The sequence below is a fragment of the Oxyura jamaicensis genome, chromosome W (assembly GCF_011077185.1).
Source record: "Oxyura jamaicensis isolate SHBP4307 breed ruddy duck chromosome W, BPBGC_Ojam_1.0, whole genome shotgun sequence".
NCBI classification, from domain to species: domain Eukaryota; kingdom Metazoa; phylum Chordata; class Aves; order Anseriformes; family Anatidae; genus Oxyura; species Oxyura jamaicensis.
Genome location: NC_048925.1, coordinates 314,213 through 333,588, shown reverse-complemented (window position 1 = coordinate 333,588; position 19,376 = coordinate 314,213). Strand labels below are relative to the sequence as shown.

The 19,376-nt window shown below is 35.7% G+C and overlaps 1 protein-coding gene across 1 annotated transcript in view; it reads right to left on the bottom strand.

Annotated features, from left to right (window-relative positions):
* Window positions 1-19,376, bottom strand: part of LOC118155637 (nipped-B-like protein) — a 76,039-nt gene that overhangs the window by 29,714 nt on the left and 26,949 nt on the right. Inside the window, exons 4-17 of the mRNA XM_035309022.1 lie at window positions 17,511-17,693; window positions 15,008-15,205; window positions 14,751-14,822; window positions 14,574-14,663; window positions 13,472-13,575; window positions 11,919-12,005; window positions 10,036-10,267; window positions 8,444-8,595; window positions 7,968-8,048; window positions 4,850-4,950; window positions 3,402-3,540; window positions 3,111-3,193; window positions 1,923-2,055; window positions 348-491 (exon numbers count right to left, since the gene is read on the bottom strand). Coding sequence (XP_035164913.1) covers window positions 348-491; window positions 1,923-2,055; window positions 3,111-3,193; window positions 3,402-3,540; window positions 4,850-4,950; window positions 7,968-8,048; window positions 8,444-8,595; window positions 10,036-10,267; window positions 11,919-12,005; window positions 13,472-13,575; window positions 14,574-14,663; window positions 14,751-14,822; window positions 15,008-15,205; window positions 17,511-17,693 — 1,799 coding nt within the window. The remainder of the gene's footprint in view (window positions 1-347; window positions 492-1,922; window positions 2,056-3,110; window positions 3,194-3,401; window positions 3,541-4,849; window positions 4,951-7,967; window positions 8,049-8,443; window positions 8,596-10,035; window positions 10,268-11,918; window positions 12,006-13,471; window positions 13,576-14,573; window positions 14,664-14,750; window positions 14,823-15,007; window positions 15,206-17,510; window positions 17,694-19,376) is intronic.

The following is a 19,376-nucleotide window of genomic DNA, read 5'->3' as shown; positions in this document are numbered from 1 at the left end:
ATGCATACATACATATACAATTTTAATGCCTCTTAAGATAGAATTCAATGGTTGCTCCATTATTTCCTCTGTACTGTCAGAGTAAAACTGGTTTTACCACTGTAATTAACCACTTAATATGATCATGAGGGAGATGGTGCAAGAAAGACAGCAATCAACTAAAATATGTGATACTTATAAATAGAATGCATTCGATTCAGAAATCTGAGCAATGAAAACTGATTCTCCACATGCCATTTTTTTGGTGGAGATGTTTTTGTTTTAAACAAATCTTTATAATTTTCAAATATCTGAATGGATATATCTCAATACAGCTCAATCCAGCTGGCATGGGATCTCTCACACACCTGTTTGAGGATTCTGGCTATAGGCCCTTGATCCATTTTGCTAGTGACTGCATCTTTCCTCAGTCTTGCAGCTACAGTTCCAAGATAGTCAAGTGATGCAACTCTTAAAGCCATTTCTGTTGATTTGTTACTGAACTGGTGAACCTAAGAAAAGAAGGATATATATTTTTGAAATTATGTATTTACACAACTGAGACTCATAGAATCATAGGTTGGAAGGGACCTTAAAGATCATCTAATTCCACTCCCCCTGCCATGGGCAGGGACACCTTCCACTTGACCAGGATGCTCAAAGCCCCGTCTGACCTGGCCTTGAACCCTTCCACAGATGGGGCATCCACAGCTTCCCTGGGCAACCTCTTCCAGTGCCTCACCATCCTCTGAGGAAACAATTTATTCCTTATATCTAATCTAAATCTACCCTCTTTTAGTTTAAAACCATTACTCCTTTTCCTATCACTACACTCCTGATAGAGTCCCTCACCAGCTTTCCTGTAGGCCCTCTTTAGGTACTGGAAGACAGCTATAAGGTCTCCCTGGAGCCTTCTCTTCTCCAGGCTGAACAACCCCAACTCTCTCAACCTGTCTTCATAGGAGAGGTGTTCCAGCCCTTTGATCATCCTCATAGTTTAAAACCATTACCCCTTATCCTGTCAATACACTCCCTGATAAAAAGTTTCCCCCAGTCTTTCCTGTAGGTCCCCTTTAAATACTGGAAGTTCACTATAAGGTCTCCCTAGAGCCTTCTCTTCTCTAGGCTAAACAACCCCAACTTTCTCAGCCTTTCTTCATTCTTCTCACAAGACACTGTTTAAACTTATTAAAAATTCTAACTTCCACACACTATAAAATTGTCATTTACTATTACACCACGTATACACAATCTCTCTACAAATATGCCTGTTAGTTTTCTTTAAATATATACTTTCATAAAGTAAACTAGATGTCTAGTAAAGGAGATATCCTTTGCAATAACAGATATTAACCACCATAATATATATTTCTCATTATTCACACAAATATAACGAAAGTCACATTTTTATCAGCAACAGGACCATAAAATATTTTTCCAAGAAACAGCTTAAATTACTGTGTAATACCAAAAAAACAACTCTCTAAGAATATGTTAGCAAAAATGTTCACATTCTGTAACATTTCACATTCCATAAGTAAATGAACTATTATTTGTATAAAAGCAATGTACTTAATTGTTTTCAGGTTCTGTGCTAAATGAATAGTCCAGTGAAGATATTTAACATGAGCAATTACAGATATTTGACTTTAATCTAAACAAATATTTGCACTTACTAGATGGTATAAAATGGCACTTTTTAATGTGAAAAATGTCATGGAAGTGTAGAAGTGGACTTTTGTGAGAAAGAATAGACATACAACCTTTTCCAAGTTGCGTATCAATCATCCTCTGACCTAAATTTTAGTATTTATATCTTATATAATAGTGATACACGTAAGAAAATCCTTAAACACTGCATGTATGCATCAACTATCAGAATGTATTCCTCTAATAGCTGAAACTGAAATAAGTCTTCATAGTTAAAAACAAGAATCCCTTACCAATAGCCTTCCTAATAAGCTAAGGAGCAACTCTGCAGCTGGCCATTCTGGTTTATTGACCGTGGATAGGAGATCTTGAATGAAGTTCTCAAACAGTGGCCTATAATCTTCTTCCCCTTGTTTACTACCACACCTGTTTAGAAGAAAATGCATTATGTAAGCAAATTTAAGATCCATTTAAGCTTTTCTTCTGATGTAAACAAAAGTAATCCTATGTTTAACCAGGAAAAAAAAAAAAAAGTTTTATGCAATTCTAAAAGAAAAAAAACTGGAATATTAGCAGAAAAATAATTTTATCCAGTTAAGGACAAATAATTCAAACATTTATCACTAATTTTTCACTGCAGGGAAAGCAGCTAATCCAGGATAGTAGTATTTTTTCCCTCTAAGCTTTTTCATTTATTGTTTTGAGTTAAAGTCTGAATGAAGAGGATGAACAAGGTAGGTAAAAAAAAAATCTGAACCTCAAGCTGTAGTCCTGTATTTAGGAGGTATTGAGTCTAGACTCTTTAAGTCTGGTCCAACTTATCTCAGAATGATATCTCAGTATTATGCTCTTCAAGGTTAAAATCAGAATGTAAAATTCAAAGGTAACATACCTGATAGTGTTTCACTTACACATGATGTTCCTAATGTCTATAACAATACCAGAACTATGCAGAGAAATGGCTAGATCTCTAAACAGCCTCTCAGCTTAACAATGGAAATTAACACGATAAAAATCTCAGGACTTTTTCTAAAAAAAGCTTATTTTGATGATTCAGGTGTGTGCATATATATATTTATATACATTTCTGTTCAGCTATTAACATTCCTAACTTCAGTTAAATTAACGTGATTTTAGATTTTTAGTCATTTTGATGACTGAATGAATCTGGTTTCACCACATAAATATTTATTCAGCCTCCTCTTTTGTGCTTCAGATGAGTAACAGACACTTGATAAAACGATCCTACATAAACTATCAGACAGATTCTTAAATGTATAAAGAACTCTCTGCAGAATTTCTGTGCCATAAAAGTTTTGTCCAGAGAGGAAGCTCTCTTAGGGAACTATAAAGTACATTGTTATAAGTAACTTTATTGGTTGGTATTTAGCATTGTGAAGTAACTAGGTTTGTCTCGAGGTATGACAGACTTTATTCAGAGATGGTTTCATCAATATACTAAAGAATGTAAGAGTACTTACTTCTTAAGGAAAATAGAAAGGAAGTTTTGTGCTGTTCTCATGGCTGTTTCATATGAGTTAGTAATAAGCACATCTTGATCCACCTAAAAATAACAAGATTAGTCTAACATTTTAGCATACACAGAAATATGATTTCCAGATCAACATTTGTCATGCATCAAATAATTATGGCAGACAAATTTACATTGTCTGATTACTAGAGCACCATCATAAAACATTATACCCACAAGCACACAGTCATACCTGCACACAAAAAAAATAAAAATGTCTCTTTAAAAATATCTTCCTTACTTTTTTGTTCAATTCCTCCTCTGAATTAGAATCTTTTTCTGCTGATGGTAAGTGCACAACACATTGAATAAGCTGCAGAACTAGTGCTGTTACCATTTGAATGTACATAGGCTCTCCATCAGTGTCACTGCTATTTAACCTGTTAATACGAAAAGGACAGCATTAACACTAAAATAAAACAAAATTATTTTTGGTGCTAAATAATTTTTTAATTTAGGAAAATTTTACCACAGATAGAAATCTGTGTTCTAGACATTTATTTATTCATTTGCTTCTCTCTTATGAAGTGAAAGATTGGTTCTAACAAAAACAGTAAGTATTATTCTTAGGTAGGAGAAATGAACTGAAATAGCTCACAGATGACTATCAGAATATCTGTGAAGCTCAGCAGCTGGGAATCTACAGAAAATCTTTTCATAACAATTTTTTTTTAAAGCTATCCCCTTCATGATAGTAGCCACAGATAGGAAATGCCCTTTAACAGACCAGAACTAGAATTCTATAGATGAATAGTGTAGTCACTTTGGGATCGAGATGGTGACTTCCTTCTGGCAAAGATCCTAATTCAAAGAGGGTATCTACCAATTATGCCTACCACATTCCTATTTGCTAGATGTCTGATGATTGTACTCAAAATGTCATGAAATATTAGACATAAACACTCATGTTACACATTAGGGTCACTGAATTCTACTTAGAAGTCCTAGTGCATTCATTTTACTGGATAGTTTCCTGTTTATCCACCCTGGATCAGCTAACCTATGTCATTGGCATTTGTCTGTCTCCAGGGGAAAGCTGTATGCAAGCAAGGAACTAAAGCGATCCCAACAACAACAACAAATGTTTTAGTATAATTTAAAGCTTCCAACCCCAATTTTAACTGAATTCCAGTTCAGGTCAGATTCTCTCCGAAATTGGACTTGAATCTGTTATTTAGAAGATGCACTGAAGTCCAGCTGAAGCACTTAAAATACAGTTAAAGTAAACTGAGCAGTTCCTAAATGAAACTCATTCAAAGGAGTATTAATTTGTATTCCTGGAAAGAGTGCTCTGAGTATGTCCTCAAAGAAATTCACCCATAATTCTCCTATTAAATTTTAGCAATGAATTCAATAGCTTCATATAAACAGAATTAATTTTGCAACAAAAACCCCTTTGAATGCACTAGTGTTAGTACATTACACTCGTTTACATCCTTAGTGAGAAGACTAACAAGATATTTAAACTATTTTTGTAACCAAACATAAATATGATGGCATAAGAAACAGTGACTATTACAAGAAACATTTGTCAGGAAACTCTACTCTCACTACAGAGATTTTGAAATATCAAACAGCTTGTAAAGTTGCAGATTTTTTAAGAAATGTTAATGCTGAAACCTAAAATCCCACATGTACAAAACTGTAAGTGCTTCCATCTACAAATTAGCAATCTATGTCAGAAATTACCTGAAGTTTCTCAAACTCCTCTTGCTAGTTGGTAGTCTCGCAAGTGAAGTGAAAATTTCTTCCAGTATTAGCTGTCTATGTTTTTCATACCTGGAGAACACCTATTTAACAGTCACAGGGTTGTTAAAAAATTATTTATCGTTACATTAGATACTGTTTGTTAAATTTATTGTTAGAAGATATATAGTTACATACACTTCACATGACACTTAATGCACACCTTGTTTTTAATGTATTACTTTGTTTTTTCAAAGCAAGCATTTATTTATAAAATATATAAAAAAAATTCAAATAAAGATTTTTAAAATCGTCTAACAACATAAATGTGCAATAGCTCTTAAAAATACCATATATTTTAAAAATTTCTGTCAATGGTAGAAATATGCCGTATAAGAAAGTCAAATAGTTACTTCATATCTTAGTCTTTAATATTTGCCTGACATGAAATATTCTTTCAGTCTATGGGGTCATGGTTGTAGACTTTGCTTCTATTTGTTTAGGCAGAATTCCTTTTATAAATACTGGAGCTTATCATCCTTACAAAGGTGGAAAACTTCCACTTGAACAAGCACATATATGTTGCACTGCATTTTTCCTGAAATAATATTTTATTTGATTCATGAATTTTTCATATACCTACCTCTTCCAAGGAAAATAATTTATTCTATTATAAAAGTATCCTGCTGTTGTATTGCTTATTCCATGGAATAAATTCAAATCTTTACAAAGGAAATGAGGAAAATTATATTGCTAAGATTTCTTACGCAAGAAAGGACAGGTAAGAGAAAGGGGTTTGTGTTTATACTTGAAACCACATAACCATAATAATAACATATCCAGACATCTGTTGGGTAAGCAACTCGGCCAGGCACGCACAGTCCAAATGGTTCAATACGTTGAAGACAATTTTCTGACGCAGGTGGTGGAGGAGCCGACGAGGCGGGGGGTGCTTCTGGACCTTGTTTTTACCAACAGGGGTGGGCTTGTTTGGGATGTGAAGGTTGAGGGCAGCTTGGGATGCAGCAACCATGAGATGGTGGAGTTCAAGTTGGAACTAAAGCCCACCTAGAGATGAGGCTTGCAAAAGAGATAAAGGATAATAAGAAGGTTTTTTTAAAGTATGTAAACAGTAAAAGGAAGACTAGAGATAATGTGGGTCCCTTGCTGAACAAGGGGGGTGTCCTGGGAGACTCGGAGAAGGCGGAGATGCTGAATGCCTTCTTTGCTTCAGTCTTTGCTTCAAGGACTCCCCCCAGGACTCCTCGACCCTGGCGGGAGGAGAAAGGGTCTCGGTAAGGGAGGGCTCCCCCCTAGTTGACAAGAGAGCGGCTCGGGAGTGTCTGAGTGGGCTCAACACACACAAATCCATGGGTCCCGATGGGATGCATCCACGTGTGCTAAGGGAACTGGCAGAGGTGATTGCCGAACTGCTTGCTCTCTATCATCTTTGAAAGGTCCTGGAGAACAGGAGAGGTGCCTGAAGACTGAAGGATAGCCAGTGTCACTCAAGTCTTCAAGAAGGGCAAGAAGGAGGATCTGGGAAACTACAGGCCAGTCAGTCTCACCTCTCTCCCTGGAAAGGTGTTGGAACAGCTTGTTCTGGATGCCATCTCCAAGCCATTGGAAGAGAAGAAGGTTATGAGGAGTAGTCAGCATGGATTCACCAAGGGGAAATTGTGCTCGACCAACCTCGTTGCCTTCTATGATGGCATCACCAGCTGGGTAGATGGGGGAGAGCAGTGGATGTCATCTACTTTGACTTTAGCAAGGCTTTCAATACTGTCTCCCATGACATCCTGATAGGCTGAGGAATTGTGGGATAGATGAGTGGAAAATAAGGTGGGTTGAGAACTGGCTGACTGGCCGAGCTCAGAGGGTGGTGGTCGGAGGCGCAGAGTCCGTCTGGAGGCCTGTGACTAGCCTGTGACTAGCGGTGTTCCCCAGGGGTCGGTGCTGGGTCCGGTCTTGTTCAACGTCTTCATCGACGACCTTGATGAGGGAATAGTGTCTGCCCTCAGCAAGTACACTGATGACATAAAGCTGGGAGGAGTGGCTGACACGCCAGAAGGCTGTGCTGCCATTCAGCAAGACCTGGACAGGCTGGAGAGCTGGGCAGGAAGAAACCAAATGAAGTTTAACAAGAGCAAGTGTAGAGTCCTGCATATGGGAAGGAACAACCAGATGTTTCAGTACAGGCTGGGGGATGACCTGCTGGAGAGGAGCTCTGAGGAGAAGGACCTGGGGGTCTTGGTGGCCGACAGGTTGACCATGAGCCAGCAGTGTGCCCTGGTGGCCAAGAGGGTCAATGGGATCCTGGTGTGCATTAAAAGGAGGGTGGCCAGCAGGTCAAGGGAGGTGATCCTCCCCCTCTACTCTGCCCTGGTCCGACCTCACCTGGAGTACTGTGTCCAGTTCTGGGCTCCCTGTTACAAAAAAGACAGGGATCTCCTGGAAAGAGTCCAGTGGAGGGCCACAAAGATGATACGGGGCCTGGAGCATCTTCCCTATGAAGGAAGGCTGAGAGACCTGGGTCTGTTCAGCCTGGAGAAAAGAAGACTGAGAGGGGATCTCATCAATGTGTATAAGTACCTGAGGTGTGGGAGACAGAGGGATTTGGCCAACCTCTTTTCAGTGGTTTGTGGGAACAGGGCAAGGGGCAATGGCCGCAAGATAGAGCACAGGAAGTTCCGCACCAACATGAGAAAGAACTTCTTCACGGTGAGGGTGAAGGAGCACTGGAACAGGCTGCCCAGGGAGGTTGTGGAGTCTCCTTCTCTATTCAAGGCCCGTCTGGACGCATACCTGGGCAACCTGCTCTAAGGAACCTGCTTTGGCAGGGGGGTTGGACCCGATGATCTTTCGAGGTCCCTTCCAACCCCTACAGTTCTGTGATTCTGTGACAATTAAGTTCCTTGCTTAAGTAGGCTTCCTATAGAAGAAGAAACCTCCTCTGCAAATAGGAGCAGCTCAGGTAGATTTAATACTGTTCCTAGGTTATGATACCGAACTGCAAAAACTTGAGCTCTAATTGTCTACCAGCAAAAATACAGTCTACGTAAATGTCCTAATAACTTTCGGATGTACAGGACCACGAAATCACAAATTAAAAATTACTTACTGCAGTCACTAATTTGATGGCACATAACTGTAGCTCACTGACATTTTCTACGAAGAAAGGTGTTATTCCCATAGATGATACCTATGAATGGGCAGAAAGTATTCTAAGTATATTTGACAGGCAAACTGATATTCATGCAATTTTACAAGCAGATTATTCATTCAGTAGATAAGGTATTCAGCAACATTACTTCATATTATTTGCAAATTTAATATAATTAGGTTAAACTTTTTCTTAGGTGTACAATAAAAAACATTAAATATTTAAACATGAAATGTTCTTTTCCTGCAGAAGAGAACAGGAAGATAACATACTACACAACAGACTAGTCGGTCTAATGTTAACCATTAAAAAAGTTTGTACCAATTTTATATTTCATGTCATTGACATAATCATACTTCCCTCTGGGAAAAAATAAAAAATAAAACAAAAATCCCACAACATTCTCAGACAGAAATTCTTCTGATAAAACTTACCTGAAGAATAGTTGTATCAGTAAGAAGCTGTATCTCTAGCAACTCTGACAAACTGCTGACAATGTCACAAACTTTGTTATACAACATCACTATAACTCTTTGCTTGTGGGTGGAACACTTAGCACGTTTTGCTTTTGAACTTAAAACACCACCTAGAAAATCAAAATTATTTTTATTATTTTTTTCAATGTTTCATCAAATGTTTTTCAATGTTGCATCAAATACTAGAAAGATGATCGTTTTCTCAAAAAAATGTCCCCCAAACAATTACACAATGACAGCGTTGTGAATACAACTGTTTACAGAAAAAAAAAAAAAAAAAAAAAGCAGTAGCAACAGCTGGAAAGCAAGGGTTTCATATGACATTAATTTTTCATAATTGTTCTGAATTCTAGATCCAAAATTTTTAAAACAGTTCTTGAAGTTGGACACCCACATCTGATTATATATATATAAAAGACAACAAAATGCTAAATGCAAAATAATTTTCAGTGAAATAAATCATAATATATAAACAGAGATTATGACTATAAAGTGACTTATTCATACATATAATAACTATATGCACAAGGCAAACTTCAGACACACTTCTAAATAGTTTGGTCTAAATAGCACTATAGCTATTGCAGTGAACCTGAATATTAATACGACTAAGTTGTTTAGGGGATGCACTTAAGTCATTGTTATTTTTCTCTACATTTCATGATCCTCAAAATAACAGAAAACATTAACTCAGATGTTGTATGTGTTATTAGAGAACTATCAATATAAGAGTTGCATATAAAAATATTCAGGGAAGTCATATAACTTGTATCATCATACAATAGATTAAAAAAAAAAATGAAAACATAATTGAGATCAGGCCTGATGAGAAGGACCTGGGGGTGTTGATTGATGAGACACTCGACGTGAGCCAGCAATGTGTGCTTGCAGCCCAGAAAGCCGACCGTATCCTGAGCTGCATCAAAAGAAGCGTGGCCAGCAGGTCGAGGGAGGTGATTCTCCTCCTCTACTCTGCTCATTTGAGACCCCAGATGGAGTACTGTGTTCAGCTCTGGGGTCCCCAGCACAAGAAGGACGTGGATGTATTAGAACTAGTCCAGGGAAGGGCTACAAAGATGATCAAGGGGCTGGAACGCCTCTCCTATGAGGACAGGCTGAGGGAGTTGGGATTGTTCAACTTGGAGAAGAGAAGGCTCCAGGGAGACCTTATAGCTGTCTTCCAGTACCTAAAGAGGGCCTACAGGAAAGCTGGTGAGGGACTCTTTATCAGGAGTGTAGTGATAGGAAAAGGAGTAATGGTTTTAAACTAAAAGAGGGTAGATTTAGATTAGATATAAGGAAAAAAAATCTTCACTCAGAGGATGGTGAGGCACTGGAACAGGTTGCCCAGGGAAGCTGTGGATGCCCCATCTGTGGAAGGGTTCAAGGCCAGGTCAGACGGGGCTTTGAGCATCCTGGTCAAGTGGAAGGTGTCCCTGCCCATGGCAGGAGGGTTGGAATTAGATGATCTTAAAGGCCCCTTCCAAACAAAACCATTCTATGATAAATATAATGTGAAAAGATTTTTCAAAATCTCTGATCATACTAACCACCATGAGGATCCACTCTATATACAGGGTCATACTGAGGATAGAGAGTGTTCTGTAAATGAAATTTTGTGTATTGAATAACTCTTTCTATTACATCCTCAATATATACGGCTTTAGGCATATTTGGCGATGTCATAATATTGATAGCAGTAAGACAAGCATCAGCAGATTTTGTCACTCTCTCCATAATAAGATCTCTCCATAATCTCTCCTCATCTTCAGTGTCATTGTTCTGTAACAGGCAAGAAAAGCAGGATAGTGTGAACAAAGAGTCAAATTTTTATCCTTACCAAGTACAATATAACAGTAACATTTTAATATATATCAATGGTAAGCACTATGAAGATTGCAACATTCTCTACTTAAGACTGATGTACCTTAGGCAAAATCTGAACATTAACATTTTCCTCTAACATTTTCCTTAATGCTCTATGTATGCTGTTTGCTGCTTTGACAAGTCTAATTTTCACCACTAGAGGGAATTCTCACAAAATAAGACTGTTATAAATCACATGAAATTAATGAGAAGACGACTTTCTCCACAGACTGACTCATCTATTACCTATGGGCTTAAACTGTCTTATCAAATATGACCATTTAAGTTTTAGCACTGGGTACATATTTCCTGTATTTCTGTGTTTGTATAAGTTATAAAAACAAACAAACAAGAGGCTAATTATGAGTATGCTGTTGGCTTTCCTTGTAAAAATAAGGGGTTGGTAAAACATTAATTTCTAACCTTATCAACCTTTTTCCCTTGAATCTAAAAGTATCGCAGTGCATTACATATATGGTAAAATATATTAAAAAAAAATCAACAGACACCTGCAAATCAAGAGATCCCTGTAAAACTATTCCATGCAATAAAAAATATGCAAATAAGTTATTTGTATCTTGCACAAAGGAGGCTTTAAAAATACAAACAATTAGTTTTAAAACCTTTCTATTTTCTTGCTCATTAATCTTGGGAATAAAAAGAATCTGCAAGTGCATTTTGCCTTTGAATAATACCCTGACATGGAGGTAGGTTATCTTCACTGCACTGTAAAAATAGTATAAATTTACTCCTTAGCAGAAGGTTCCTTTGCCATAATGATCTAAATTACATTTAATAGGTTTTAAGAAAAATCTAAAACTTGTTTGGCTAAAGATTGCTTCTTTTTTTAACTGAAGCTTTGTCTCTGAATTGCAATCATGGGAAAATTTCAATAAGTGCTTAGTAAACTTGAGTTTTACTACAGAAAGCTAAAAGAAAAATATCACTTTAAAAGCACTGGCAAAAAGGCTCAACCACATTGCAACAGAGCAGGAAAACCATCACCTTTTCACTTATTTTTCATATTGCTGAAGACATTCAGAACTGTATAGTGAAACTTATTTTTTAGGTAGTCCTGTGTGGAGTTAGGAGTTTGACTTGATGATCCTTCCAACTCAGGATATTCTATGATTTAAAATGCCTCCTCAGTTCTTAATGCTCAGGGGAGGAATATGCTCTGCATGAAAGCTGTACTTTCTTCCACTGTGTAAAGGAAGTTTTATGGACAACTAGCAAAGAAATTTCCACTGGTGCAAGTTATACCAGTTACCACAAAAATTTAAGGATGAAATAATAATATTTAAAATTAATTCAAGAGACAACTTGATTACTCCCAATACATCTGTTTGTTAACAATACTATAATAAAATGTTTAGTACTGAAAGAATATAATCAATTGAATTTTACTTCTAATCTTAAAATTTGACAATCTGTTAATCATATACATATAAAATCAGAAATTCCTTTCACACACACGCACAGTATTTGAAATTATCACTAAATGGGACTCAAGTGAAGAAAACCCTATGCTGAACAGTGGTATGAAATGATCGAATTTGAAACTCACATGGTTAAGTAACGTAGAAAGCTTTGATCCATCCTGGATATTCTTCTCCAAAATATTCAGGACCTTTACCGTTTTTTCTGTTGAAAGCTAAAACAAGAAAACAAATCAAGAAACTGTAGACACACAAAGGCTTTCAAATTGCTGAAAAGATGTCCATGGATGAAGGATAGAAAATGTTATGTAATTCCAGCATTAAACTTAAATCGTAAGCACTTTTGAGATAGGATCAGATCTTGACTTGTCAGTTTCTGACACAGCACGACTGAGAATGCTGATAATAACTAAAGTAGTGAAATATGTTCTAAGATTGCAATCAAACTGCATTTTTCAACCAAATCCATAGGAATAGGTTTAAAACTGCATATCTGCAAATAACGTATAGTTATACACTCTTGATTCTAGAAATTGAAATTTACCAAAACCAAGTATGAATCACTAATTCTAGCTGACCATATGGAACTTAGAAGAAAATCCAAACCTTATTGACAAACAGAAATAAAATTAATTGATATTTGAGTGCTAATACAGAGGAAACGTATTCTTAGTAATCTTGTTAACTTTGAAAAACTAGCATGTTGAAAAAAAGTAACTCAAACTCACTTACTGATGTTTTACAGAATTACAATCAAATAATCTGTAGAATATGCTGAACTCCAGAAGAACCAGTTTCACTCATACAGATAATACTGGTGCTCATCTTTAGAAGCAATGTATTTCTGACTTTATGTACACATGTATTTACAAAAATTAGGGAATAAAGGTTAAGGGTGAGAACTATTAAGAAGGCAAAATACTCAGGTTGAAAATATCCTACAGATGAAGGTAGGGAGGACTGAAGAAAAGGCCAGGAAGAATACTGAAATCTTGGGTTAAAGATTATCCTTCAGAGTGACTTGTATAATAAGTGGCTTCACAGACACTTCATAAACATAGTAAGTGGTCAAAAGCAGGCAGAGTTAAGAATGTAACATAAGACTGCCCTAAGCCAAGAGTTCTCGGAAGATAAGGAAAGCAAGAACATTGTTTCTAGAGGTGTGATACTAACAGTTTGCACCAGCACAGAAAATTCCCTTGAACCAAAGTCAGGAAGAGTATGACAAAGAAACCACAACATGTAGTCTACAGAAAATGAATCTTATCACCTGGGTCATTAAATCTTTTAAGTTTGAAAGGGTTTTCTGGAGAGAGGGTACAAATAGGCAATTCAGTATGATGCTAGATGAACATCATATATTTACAATGCACTGACAGATTATATTAGAAAGGGTGGATTTTTTGACTTTGCTGGTAAGATCTGTTTTACTGTGGTTGCTTAACACTAGCTGTAAGGAACAAAGACTATAGATTGATGTGCTTTTGTGAAAATAGATTAATAATTTTAGATTTTACTGCTCAGACATTTGTGTTACATATTGGTAACACAATTGGCTCAATTGGTAACACATTGTGCTCTCAGTCACTGCTGACACTGAATGTTATTACACTAGATATGTGCTTTTTGTATATTTAACAAAATTAAATGTTCAAAAGAGGTAAAGACTATGAAGATGTACCTTGTCCATAATCCCCATTGCCTTGATTTTTGCAGATTCACTACCCAACTCGCTAAGCTGATGTTTTCCCAGTAGCAATTCCTGTGGAATCTCATCATCATCGCCTTAAAAAAAAGAAATAAAAAAATTGTCACATTTCTAATAAGACTTCAAAGAAAGCACTATTTACAGCTAAGATGAAAACACAAGAAAACTTGTTAAAGTACTGATTTTACATCTAACGAAGATTGACGGCCACGACTTTTGCTTGTTAAAACGACTCTACTTGTTCAATATGACTGATCGTGTGCTCTGAAATATCATTCAACAGCCTAACATCAAAACCCATTTATTGCAGCTCTTGCATTAAGTACCACCCTCATTTCAGTAAAACACATCTTAAATGACTGTAGTCCTAATTCTGAAATTCAAATCTTGGTCAGAATAATAGATGAAAAACACATATATCTTGGGATACACTATGTTCTAATCACAATTGCCCTTACAAAAAAAAACACATGACATTAGAAGACACCGAAATCATTGGTTTGTAACACGTTTCACTTTTAAATCCAAGGGTGTAGACATGATTACTTTAAAAACTAATCATTTGTTTATTAGGTTCCTCCCCTTGTTCTAATACAAAGATGGTAGGAAAGAAATTATACAAATGTTCCATTATCCATTTCAATTGATAGTCATCTTGGTCAACCTGAACTACTTTACTGGACACTGACACTAAGCTGGCCAATTTTCAACTGAAAGGGATAAGGAGTACACATAGATTCAGTGTCTCAGCCATAAGTGTACAAGCACCGTGGCAAGGGCACAGCAGATGCACTCTAGTAGACTATTATTTCTCTCATTATGATTTATGACCCTTTTGGATTTTGCAGGAAGGAGGAAGGAAGAAAGATCATCTTCCTCTAGTAGCAAGTGAAATTGTAAAGGTAAAGGCTCCTGCTACTCAAGGTGGAAGCCATATAAACACAAAATACCCTAGCATGTATCACAGACAATTAAATCAAAACGAAGGAAGTCTGAAAATACTGAGATGCAAATTTTTTAGTGTTTCTTGTATTTCTAATTAGGGGAAGCATTTTGAAAATTTCTGACATATTACCAAAAGCTGTAAAATCCATGTCTTCCAGATTTTCCAAAATATTTTCCATTGAAGCAGTAAACCTTTTAAAAGTTGAAGAATCCATCATTTCTGGTGAGAAAAAGAAAAGTATATATAATTATTTTTATATAAAATACATAAAATCCAAACTGAAGAAAATAAGTCTTCTAAAGTTACCTTCAGGTGTTAGTTTAGGTTCATAAGCTTTCCTTTTCTTTTGTTTTTCTTTTTTCTTCATTTTTCTAGCCACTAATTAGAGAATAAAGAGTGAAAAATACTTTCTGGAACTGAAATAAAGGATTATTTACATTTCTCATGCTTGTGTTAAATACTGCATATAAAGATGCTTTTTAAAGCATTTTAAAATGTTCTAATTATTAAAAAAACATATTTTTTTCATAATACTAGTGTATTTTTAAAGGATGATCAGTTACCCTCACTGAGACTAGGAGGAGGAGAATAATCATCCATATCAGAGTCATCGGGACTACGATTACGGTAACGGCCACTACCAGAAGTCCTCCTTCCTTCATGATAATGACCACTTCTCCTGTGGTCACCAGAACTTCTTCTGTCATGTTCTTCATATTCCCAAGCTTCATCTCTATTCTTTTTATGTCTTTTTCGAGAAGCTAGAAATGAAATGCATTTTCATTAGAAGTATAAAAATTATATTTTCAATAGCTCAAAATTATACATTTACAAGTTAAACATTAGCATATAAATGTTCCATAAAACAAGCGAACACTAAAACCATTATATAAAGTTCTGTTATGGCATTATTTTAACAATTCAATTTGAATTACATGAAAACCATGTCTGAAATCGCCAAAGACAACAGTAAACACTTAAAATATGAGTTTAAAGAACACTTGTCCTTTTAAACAAAGGAGAATAGAACAAAATAAAATAATTTTCATCCTTTCCTTTCATAAGAGAACATTGAGATAATTTCTTCAGTTATGTAACTGGGTCTATTAATAGGCGTCCATGTTACAATTCAGTGTTTGCTTTGTCTATCTAACACAGGAAGTTCCAATGAGACTTAGCAATCTAGCTGCTTAAAGATATTCTGTTTTGCTAAGACACCCAAATATTGTAGTTAATTAAGTGTAAAGGAGAAAGCTGCAGTCACAATTCCAGGCTAAACAGTATGTATATACCACTGGAAGTTATTATAACCAGTTTTCAGTCAGGACCAAAAGGCACAGCAGAAATCAATGTTGAAGAAATTGGGATGTTCTCTATAGAAACAGATTTAATGGAAATAAGATATCAGGGGAGGGGAACAGAGAGTTCTCTGTTATTTTCAAAGATAGTCTCGTGCATCTTTAAGGGGAGAGGGTGCTAAGAAGTAATAGGAAAAGGATATGGATGAGGACTTAGCTTCATCCATGAAAGTCTCTACTATTTAATGTAACAGGATAACTGGGCTAGCAAAGAGATGTCTAATATAGACTGTGCTGTGAAGATCAAAATGTCTCCAAAACATTACATTCTAGACTAGCAGAGTATATTATTCTTGTGAACTGGTATATAACAGCCCTTACATCTGTATCTGTTTCTACCAAACTCTCCTGAAGTTTAGAGAGGTATGACTGTGTACAGGGTTGTTTCTGAGCAAAATGGCTCCAAGCATTTATACAGAACTGGAACAGAACTGACACGGAATTTCCACAACCCCAGTTTATTGAGAAGCATAGGAAAGATATTTTACATACCAGAATATAGCCAATGGACAGCCCATGCTAAGTACAAATAAAAAAAAATATTGAACTTGAGGTGATACTCTGCACTGCACACTAGAGGGCTTCCACTTCTGAAAACAATATGAAATTTCTGCAAAGAAGTGGTTCAAGACTTTAAAGTAGTAACTTAGCTCAGGCTTTGAGCTGTACTGCTTCTGAATCAGACTTGCTTCTGGAGGCAGTACAGTCATGTTCATGATGCCTGAGCTACTAAACATTTTCAGTTCTGAAATGGTTGGAGAGTTAACTGCAACCAAAGAAATGGAGGGCTATCTGGGTTACCTGAAGTGAGTGTACTGGTTAAAGAAATAAGTGTTTTATGGAAAAAGACTTCACACATCTTAACTGATTCTTTTTTCCCCTTATGAGACAGTACTTTGTGGAGGTAGATGAATTCTGTCTCCACAGTTTATAGATCATCAGTAGCAATTTAAATTCTGTAATAAGAATTCTGGCCCCAGCTATGTGTCTATAAGAAAAGTAACTTCCAATATCACTTTCCAGCAGAAAAATAAATTGACCATTTTATCAATGCTGCATCATAAAAGAGATTACAGTTGTGTTGGCTCTGCAAGGCAAAAAATATGAACATGGGAACAGCTATTCACATTTAGACATTTTATCTACTTCTAAGTAAACTTTGCAGAGCAATTGAATAAAAAAAGTAAACTTTAATAACATTTCAAAAATACTATTAATTTTATACATAATTTTAATTTCTCATCATTTAATGGAATGACATGCTCAAAGAAACTTATGTTCTATAACAACCACTCCTTCATATTTTTTAAAGTTTAATTTTAGACAGAAAATTCTGATATAGATATTTGAAACAATACAAATCTATTCAGTGCAAAATTTTCCATTCTCTTGATCATTTTGTCTCATTTTAATTCAGTTCTACAGTATCCTTTAAGAAATATTCTAATTCATTTTTAAATCAGATGTCCTCACTGAATTTTTTAGAATGATGGTCAGATCTCTTGACTGGATATAATGAACCTAGATTACCTTAAAGCATATAATTACTGTGCAAGATTTTCTTAATTTGCATTGCTTCATATTTAAGAATTTCAACAGCCACTGTGGCTAAAAGCTAGATTAAGATGTCTCTGAAATTTGTGACAATCCTCTCCATTCCCAACCAACTTAAATAATAGCAGTAGAAACAGAATGATGTACTACTTACATTCAAAAGCTTCTTCACTGTCATTGTCTTCATCAGAGCTGATTTCAGTATATTTTGGTTTCTCATTAACTGTGCTACGTTTGCGCTTGTTCATTTTCACACGTTCACAAAGTGGCATGGTGGATTCAATTTCTGCCAGGAGCTCAGGAGGCAACTCCTTTAACACTGACTGATCTATGCTACCTATTAACGGAGAGTAAGAACAGTAAATGTGAATCTGAAGATAAAAAAGGCCCCAACACTTCAACCCTTTCTCAGGAACCGCTTACAGTATATTCACTAACAATTCCATGGTTAGATATACCTGGATGTATTTGACAGGACTTTCTAAAGCTGTATATATTGTTCACACCGCAACTGGAAATTAACATAATAAATTGCATAAACATCTCTTTCAACAAAATATTTTGTCAGGCATATAAATAAAACAAATTCAAATTGGTGAATTACATTTGTAAAACAACATCCCTGCTCTACTTCCACAAAATTTAGTCTTATTTTTGTTCATCCTCTGAACTTAACAGGTTTTCTTGAAAGTATAGGTAAATTAATGATTCAGCGTGCCTCATTATAGCTCAATTCATTCTCAATCATGTTATTTAGTGTAAATAAAACAGTAATCTTCTATTTTCCAATATGTAGGGACAAATCTGTGGCAGAATCTCCAGGTTCTTATCCCTAAATATAAGCCAAATCATTGACATCCCAAACTCTTCCTCAGATAATTTCTTACCTCCTACTAATAGATTTTTTTTTTTATGTAACCCACATTTTCGCTTGATTTTGCTACAAAACAAAGTTGAAAGAAAGATTTTTGTTCAATATAGAATAACAGCAAGCTGGACCACATCAGGTTTCTTTTCCACTGAAGTAAACAGACAACATTGCGTCATTCTCATCACATTTTGAAACTGATATTAGACACGTATGCAGTCAGCACAAAGGAGATTTACAGTGAATTTTTTATTGCTATTTGATGTCTTATTATTTATCAAAGAGCCTTACTGCACAGATTTGAAGACTATTGGACTGAATTGTTAACCTTTTTCCAACAAAATAAATGCCTCTGTCACAAGTGCTTCTCTCTCCTTCCCCAAGGTATACTCTATTATTTAGATACAAAAGAAATCACCTGCCAATTGTGCTATATCAATGAAATATGTATATTGATATGTATACATATTTTCTAGATTTACTTTTTAATTGCATTCACTACATCAGTAACATAACTTTCTAAAATTTATTTCAATTATTACAGTAACATCCCAACTCCTAATCCAGTCTTAGTCTTCCCCCATATTTTTAAACACATTTAGCTGGAATTAGAATAATCTTAATATTAGAAAATAGTTTCCAGCAATACATTTAAAAAAAAAAAAAAAAAAAAAAACAGGTTTCATATATTTCTGGTTTCACATCTCTCTACATCCAAAATGTTGCCTATAAACAACGAAACTAGCAATCAAAATTATTTTTCTATAATTCTCAAGTATGTTCAAGGAAGTCATCTCACTTAAGTGCATTTTTAAAAAAGTTTGAATCTAAAATATTGATTACTTTGAACATTTTTGAAATGAGGTAGGGAAATATCTATAAAATAGACAACGAAAGTTGTCCCTGCTTCCCCCACACCATGGTCATTTGCTTTAAGTTGCAATCCTTAGATATTCACCACCTGTCAAAGGTACCTAAATTCTCAATATTGTTTTCAAAAATGCTACAAAACATTTCACAGTGTGGTTATTCCTTGCGTGCTAGGCACTTGACTGAAGATAGGAAGAAGTATGCCAGCACAGACTGAATAGTTTGTCTGTGTGTACTACCAGCTGACTGGATGTCAGCCAGGTCTAATCTGGAGGTTGCACA